The 8,216-nt window shown below is 44.3% G+C and overlaps 1 protein-coding gene across 1 annotated transcript; it reads right to left on the reverse strand.

Moving 5' to 3' along the window:
* Window positions 1-316: 316 nt before the first annotated feature.
* Window positions 317-2,417, reverse strand: LOC127310676 (uncharacterized). The gene is made up of 2 exons (XM_051341326.1): window positions 2,161-2,417; window positions 317-908 (listed from the first exon to the last, which is right to left on the reverse strand). The coding sequence occupies exons 1-2, from the start codon at window positions 2,415-2,417 to the stop codon at window positions 317-319; spliced, it is 849 nt and encodes a 282-aa protein (XP_051197286.1).
* Window positions 2,418-8,216: the final 5,799 nt, after the last annotated feature.

Below are 8,216 nucleotides of genomic sequence, written 5' to 3' on the forward strand. Positions count from 1 at the left end.
AATATTGTTCTACTGTTTTCTGCAAACAATCATCTTCCACACAATACTGTTAATCCTTTGTTACAGCAAGCCGGTGAGATTGACAACCTCACTGTTTCGTTGGGGCAAAGTACTTTGGTTGTGTTGTGCAGGTTCCACGTTGGCGCCGGAATCTCTGGTGTTGCGCCGCACTACATCCCGCCGCCATCAACCTTCAACGTGCTTCTTGGCTCCTCCTGGTTCGATAAACCTTGGTTTCATTCTGAGGGAAAACTTGCTACTGTGCGCATCATACCTTCCTCTTGGGGTTTCCAACGAACGTGTGAGTTACACGCCATCAGGGACTTGTCTGCTGGGTGTTGTCGCTGGAAGCTGGTGCCTTCAAGCTTGCTAGTTCAGCCTGCACGCTTGCAAGTTCAGCATTTAACCTTGCTATTTCAGCTGCAGCATTTTTCTTTGCACGTTCAACTTCGATCTCTGCTTTATTGCATTTTCCACACAGACGTCCCCTCAGCTTGTCTTCCTTCTTGCAACCGGGGCAAAACACAAGGTAACGCAGGAAGAACCATATCTTAACGTAGAGCTGGTAGCTCACGTAAGCATCTTTAGCTGCATACTCCAGGTTTAAATCAGACAACGGCCGCTCTTCCCAGTAATCGTGCCTCTCTGGAGGGAATTTGTTCTTCATCTGGCTGTACGACTCGTCGATGATGCTAGTTGCAAGACTAGCCATTCCATCCCTCATTAAATTTCCTCTCTCGTTGAGACCTTTGACGTTGACAAATTCCTGGATATCGATCCAGTTCTCCCTAGGAATTATAATCTCCTCGTAATATAACTTTATAAAATCTGCTCTCTTGTCAACGGTGCAGAACACAATTCCTTGATTTTGAAGGAATGAGTGCAGCGCCGGACATTCCCTGTTGGTCCTGAAAGCAAAAATTTAGTACTTGCGAGATCAACACTTGAATAAAATTTGGGACTACGAAGCTAGTCTATATGCAATCTCATAGCTTGAATATAAAATTTGAAACTACATAAGTTTAGTAAGTTCATGATCAACAGTCTGAAAATTATCTAGTCATAATTCATTTGGTACTAATAGAATGCATGAACAACACTTTTATGAAATGTGTAAGTGCAATTGTTTAGTCATTGAAATTTCATTTTGCATCATATAATTTTGAAACTAACAAAATTCTATTAAATGCAAGATCAAGACTCCGGAAATTTGCTTGTGATAATTAATTTGGTATAATGAAATCCAGTACATGCTAGATGAGCATATGGATAGATTCAATTTGATGCAAAAATTTAGTACTTGCGAGATCAACACTTGAATAAAATTTGGGAATACGAATGTTTAGTCTATGCAATCTCATAACTTGAATAAAATTGACATAAGTTTAGTAAGTGCATGATCAAGAGTCTGAAAATTATCTAGTCATAATCCATTTGGTACTAAAAGAATGCATGACCAACACTTTTATGAAATGTGTAAGTGCAAATTTTTTAGTCATTGAAATATCATTTTGCATCATATAATTTTGAAACTAACAAAAGTCTATTAAATGCAAGATCAGGACTCAGGAAATTTGCTTTGTGATAATTAATTTGGTATAATGAAATCCAGTACATGCTAGATGAGCATATGGATAGATTCAATCTGCAAGATCAGGACACCATGCTTTGTGGCTTTTGTTACACAAAACACAGAAACAAAACTAGTTTTGCAGCTAGCACGGTTTGTAGTTTAATTTGTTGCACCTAGCCCAAATGAACCAATTTGTAACTTGCTGTTGCACGAATTCCCAGTTAGAAAACACAGAAATATGACTCGGTCTGAAACTAAATTCACAATTCAACATCATATAGCTAAGTACACGGTTCATTAACACAAGAATTATGGATAATCCCCTCTCCACAATTTCTTTCAATAAAATGCACAATCCCATATTCTTGAATCTGCCTTGCGAATTATGGTGCATGTGAGTTGCAATTTTCTCTCAAACAGAGAAACCAGAGCACTCGAGATTAACTAAAACAGATCAAGATTAACTAAAACAGAGCACTCGAGGGTGACTTGGTTCATCATGCACTAGCGATTAACTAAAATCTGAGCAAGATTAACTAAATCAGAGCAAGATTAAGTAAATCAGAGCAAGATTAAGGTCTACAAACCAGGAAAAGTGGCAGACGAGGACGTGGTTCCTCATGGACAGTTGAACGACGGCGAGGTAGTTGTCTTCTTCGTGGTTGGGGTCCTCCCGAGTGTACTCGAGATCCAATCCTACAAATTTGTTCTCTTCTTCTTCCGCATACCACTGCGCGTACATCTTCAGGTACTTGCTCATTGTCTCCTCCTCGTTTGTGTAGAAAACATCGATCTCCTTGCCGCCATGGACGGTGAAGGTCCTGATCTGAGTAATGGGCTGCATGGCTGACGGCGGAGGAGGCAGAAGCGGTTGCGGAACAGAGGAAGAGGAAGAAGAAGCAGCGTCCATGGCGCGGAGGAGGCATAAGCGGCGGAGGAGGCAGAAGCGGCGAGGCAGAAGCGTCTTGGCGCGGAGGAGGGTTTTTCGTCTAGTGGGAGTGGAACCGGCAAGAAGCGGAGTGGAACTGTCAAGAAGCGGAGAGGCGGAGGAGGGAATTTCTGATTTATTATAATTAGTAAAAACAGAGAATGAGGGTTCCATTTTACCTGCTGGCCCCTAATCCACATAAAATTACCGAAAATAGCCCAACCCAGTGGTATCTACTGCTAGATGGCCCCACACGTCAGTGGGTGCCATTTTGCCCCACCCACCCCAAAATGTCCTATACCAAAAGCAACTTTCTCCCCTGTCTCACTCTCTCTCTCCCAACCCAGCCGCCACTGCCGCCTCTTCCTCTCCCAACTCCGTCGGCCGAAGCTCCGTCAAGTAGCATCGCCTCCGTCGGCCGAAGCTCCACTGCCTCCGTCGGCCGAAGCTCAGGTTAATTTGGGGGATGAGCGGGGGATTTTCTAGGGTTTGCCGTACTTAATCTCGGGGGATTTTAATTGGGGTTTTTTTGTCCGAGCGGCGATTTTCCTAGGGTTTGATCGATTCAAAGTAGATTCTAGTGCTAGAGTAGATTTTCCTGGTTTAGATTGATTCAAAACATGTGCTAGTGCTGCTAGTGCGAATGTCAATCTGAACCTAAACATCCCAACTTAGTTTTAATTAATGTGTAATTAATAGTTTCATAGTTCTCAAATTGTTCACTGCTTGTTATTAGGTCGACACCATGGACCCCTATGACTATGAAGTTGCCATTTCGGTCCCATCCAAGAAGGCCGTTGAGACCATCGACATTAGCTCATCCTCCGAAGGTGAGGATGGTGCTCTAGATAGGGTTCACGTCAAGCAAGAGGAAGCTGATGATGCTGCAGCAATGGATTGTGCAGCTGAGCATGAGGAAGTTGCTCCTCCTCCTCCTGCTGATGTCCATCTGACTCGTCGAGGTAAAAAATATATATAGTAGTTATAGATGCAGGATATAGGTCAAATGCTTAATTAGTCTCGGTTTGGCATAATAGCTAGTCAATTTGTAGCATTCAAGGAATACTTCAGTTTCTATAAATACTGTTGGTTTGATATACTTCAATTTTAGGAAAACTTTAAACTAGGCCTTATTCCCTGGTTTCCTTATATGTAGGTCCCAGGATAGAGGCAGGTGAGGAATGGGATGACTTTTGCATGTATCCCAATCTAGTGGAAATGAATCCTACACAAGTTGAAACCCTGAGATATCTTGTTGACCAAAAGCGCCCCGCAATTCCTTTTTATGTGTGCACTATAAAGAGTGCAAGTACCGTGGAAGGCAGTTCCAGAATGGTAAATAATTACTCCATCTCAAGGATGTTTTTGCATCTTTATATGTTGACAATTACTTCATCTGAACGAAGTTTTGCATCTTATAATCTGCAGTACTTCAACCGGAAGTTTACCCAGCAGTACATCTCGACGAATATGCAGCTTCCAGACAATGACTTTCTTGTCTCTTACAGTGAGAGACATGGTGTGAAAGTGAGGATTTTCCAGGGCAAAGGGAAGTTTGACGGTGCAGTGATCACAACAAACTGGAGTGCTGTGGTGCGGAAGAGCAAGATGAAGGCAAATGATATCTTTGTGTTTTGGTTCCGCATTCGCGCCCGGGGCGGTCTCAAGTTGTATGTCAGGAAGCTCGAGAAATGAGCTAGCAGGCTGAACCTCTCTAATTAAGCTAGTAGTACTATATATATGTGTGTATGAGCTCAAGTAATATGAGCGTTGAACCTCTTATCGATCGATCTGGTACTATCTAATGGCCTGTTGGTCGATGTAATGTGCTCAAGTAAATGAGCGTTGAACCTCCTCGGTAGTATCTATAATTAACGTGTCCTTTTGGTACTATGTTATTGAGCTCAAGGCTGGCACTATATATGTGTAATATAATGTGCTTTTGGTGGTCTATATATGCTGGAGTATATATAGATATATATAGTTTGCTAGCCGTAATTAATTATTAGTCATATATTAGCCTGTTGCTTAGCTAATGCTCCTATACAAATTAACTGTTGTCCTAAATCAGTATCCCCTCTGATAGATTATGTAACAAGATCATATCCATAACTATAAAAAAAAGAAGTTGCCTTAGTTCCACTATGTAAAGGATAAAGGATGGTAAGCTGACAAGATCTCTCCAATAGCTCTACTGGTTATCTGGCACGTTGACACATCTAGAGGTGCTGGGTTCGACTCCCAGCCCTCACACTTTTTGATTTTTTTTTGGCGCCCAGGAGAAGCCCAAATATCCCTTCCGAATCCAACTCCCTCCGATAACCTAGCAGAAATTCGAATCTCCGACGACGAGCGGCGACGGTGGCGGTGGCGGCCCCGTCCCTCTCCGACGACGAGCCCCGTCCCTCTCCGACGACGAGCCCCGGCCCTCTCCGACGACGAGCCCCTCCGCATCTCCCGGTCTGCACCCCTCTCATCTCTCCCCTCTCGATCTGTTCTTCTTCGTTAGTTCACAATATCGAATCTCTGTGATCCAATATGTGTTGTTACTAGGACTAAAGTACCGAGTCCGAGGTGACGGCGGTGGTGGGTGTGCCGGCGCTGCGTCCGAGCAAGGGATCTGCTGTCCATCTGCCTCGCCGACGACGAGCCCCTCGCCCTCTCCAGGACGAGCCCCTCGCCCTCTCCAGGACGAGCCCCTCCGCATCTCCCTGTCTGCACCCCTCTCATCTCTCCCCTCTCGATCTGTTCTTCTTCATCAGTTCACAAAATCGAATTGAACTGCTGTGCATTGCTTGAAATTGGAACTGCTGTGCAGTTAGGTGTGTGCTAATTGCATCATTTTGTTCTTCCGCAGATGGACAGACGCTGGATTACAACAAGAATTAGAAGGCTTTCCCCTGAACACACAAAGGGAGTGGCAGAGTTTATGCAGTTTGTTCGCTTGAATGCTGCCAATGATGATCAGGTGTTGTGCCCATGTCGTAGCTGTCTCAACCAGTGCACAAAACCTCTAGATGTAGTAGAGTCTCATTTGCTTCTTTTTGGGATGGCAAGCACTTATGGCCGATGGGTCTTCCATGGAGAACCATTACATCCTGTACCTGAAGCTGGACATGGAGGACAAGGAGGTGCACCTGAAGCCGGACATGGAGGTGAACCTGAGGCTGGACATGGAGGTGAACCTGAGGCTGGACATGGAGGTGATGCAGGGGCACACCATGTTGGTGGAGGTGATGCAGAGGCACACTATTTTGGTTTGCAAGAGGAAGATGGTTACGAAGATGATAGAATTCCTGATCTGCTTGCTGATTTGTACAAGTCAGAACCGCAAGGTGCTGGAAAGGACACTATATTTGCTGAGTTGATAGAGGAAGCCAAGCGCGCAACCAGCGATGGGGGTACAATGTCAAGGTTTTCACTCATAGTCAAGTTACTTCAGGCCAAGTCGTACTACTGGATTAGCAACGTTGCATTCAACGCGATACTCCTGATTTTGGCCTTGCAATACCCTACTAGCTCAATACCAAAGTCATACGAGGAGGCACTTAGCATAGTCGGCAGGTTGGGACTTGGTTATGAGAGTATCCATGTGTGCCCGAATAACTGTGTATTGTTCCGGAAGGATTATGCCAAGGAGAATAATTGCCCCAAGTGCAAAGCCTCCAGATGGAAAGATGCTGATGGTAGGAGAAAGATCCCAGAGAAGGTGCTAAGGCACTTCCCATTGATTCCAAGGCTGCAAAGAATGTTTCTTTCAAAGGAGCAATCAAAGGAAGTACAGTGGCACAAACTGAAGCGGCAAGACGTGGAGAATGATCTCAGTCATCCAGCAGACGGGTATGCATGGAAGGATTTTGACAATATTCATAAAGACTTTGCCGCTGATGCCAGGAACATAAGGCTTGGACTTGCCACGGATGGTTTTAATCCCTACGGGAATATGAGCAACTCCTACAGCATGTGGCCTGTATTCGTGGTGCCATACAACCTTCCGCCGTGGGCATGTATGGATCAGTCCAACTTCATGCTTACATTGCTAATCCCTGGTCCATCCTCTCCAGGAAAAGATTTTGATGTCTTCATGGAGCCTTTGATGGAAGAGCTGCAGGAACTCTGGAAAGGTGTAAAATCATATGATGCCAATAGTCCAGACAAGTTTGATCTCCGTGCTGCAATCTTATGGTGTATTCATGATTATCCGGCACTGCACACATTGTCAGGGAGGGCCACAGCTGGTTACCAGGCATGTGTGCGTTGTGACAAAGAGAATTGCTCCAAGAAATTAAGGAACAAAATCTGCTTTATTGGGCACCGCCGTTGGCTACCTCGGCACCATCCTTGGAGAAATAGCAAAGAATTCGATGGTGCGTCTGAAAGCCGTGAGAAGCCAGCGGAATTCACTCTAGAAGAGCTGAAGCAACAGCTTGATAGGGTTAGAGATGTGATACCAGGCAAGCTTCAGAAGAAAAGGAAACGTGAGGACGATCAGTGTTGGTGCCGTAGATCATGTTTGTGGGACTTGCCATACTAGGAAGATCTAAAGCTGAGGCATAATCTCGATGTAATGCACATCGAGAAAAACATCTGTGACAATTTGATTGGTACTTTCATGAACATACAAGGCAAGACCAAAGACACTGTGAATTCAAGGCTTGATTTGGAAGACATGGGCATAAGACATGACTTGCATTTGCAGCCTGTTTCAGCTGACTCTTTTGAGATGCCACAGGCGTGGTATACAATGAGTAAACAAGAAAAAATTGCTTTTTGTGAATTCATAAAAGCTGTGAGGTTTCCAGATGGGTACGCGTCTAACATATCCAAGTGTGTTGCTGCTGATAAGTGCAAGCTTCAAGGGCTGAAGACCCATGACTGTCATATATTGCTTCAAAGGATCTTACCGGCTGGCCTTCGAGGAACAATCCATGAAGACATATATGAAGCGGTTGCTGAGCTTGGAAATTTCTTCAGAGAGCTGTGCTGCAAAACACTGAAGAGAGACGTTCTGGACAGACTTGAAAAGGAAATCGTAGTTATTCTTTGCAAACTTGAGAAGATCTTCCCCCCATCTTTCTTCGACGTGATGGTGCATTTGGCCATCCATTTACCAAAAGAGGCAAGGCTTAGAGGCCCAGTGCATTACGGTTGGATGTACCTAGTCGAAAGAAGGTTGCTAACATTGAAGCGTTATGTCCGGAACAATGCCAGGCCGGAGGGATCGATTGCCGAAGCATATATTGTTGATGAGTGCCTGACATTTTGCTCGAGATACTTCGACGATGTTGAAACAAGATTCAACCGTCCAAGCAGAAATCCGGAGCGGGATGATTCACATATTGGTGATGTGTCTGTTTTCAAACACGGTGTGAAATTTATTGGAGCCTCTCAATATGTGTTTGCAGGTGAGGACTATGACAACATGGTGTGGTATGTGCTCCGAAGTTGCCCTGAGGTTGATCCATACATCGAGTACGTTTCTCTTCATCCCCATATATAGATAGGTTATTGCAGCCTCTCCAAATAATAATTACGATCTATTTTCTGTTGCCATTCCAGCCTGTGCAAACAAGAGTTGAACCAACAAGGTGGTCAGATCATTGTTGATAGATGGCTTGCCAAGAACTTTGCTAGATGGTTTCAGACTCATGTGAGATCATTAGCTGGTTTATTCCTGAAGATTGGAAAAGTTCATGATATAATTTTGCTGTGTGT

This window comes from Lolium perenne, chromosome 6, assembly GCF_019359855.2.
Source record: "Lolium perenne isolate Kyuss_39 chromosome 6, Kyuss_2.0, whole genome shotgun sequence".
NCBI classification, from domain to species: domain Eukaryota; kingdom Viridiplantae; phylum Streptophyta; class Magnoliopsida; order Poales; family Poaceae; genus Lolium; species Lolium perenne.

Coding starts and splice junctions, on each gene's coding strand:
- LOC127310676 (XM_051341326.1), bottom strand. CDS start 2,417: ATGCAGCCCATTACTCAGATCAGGACCTTCACCGTCCATGGCGGCAAG. Junction 909..2,160: donor CTCGTCTGCCACTTTTCCTG/GTTTGTAGACCT, acceptor TTTTGCTTTCAG/GACCAACAGGGAATGTCCGG.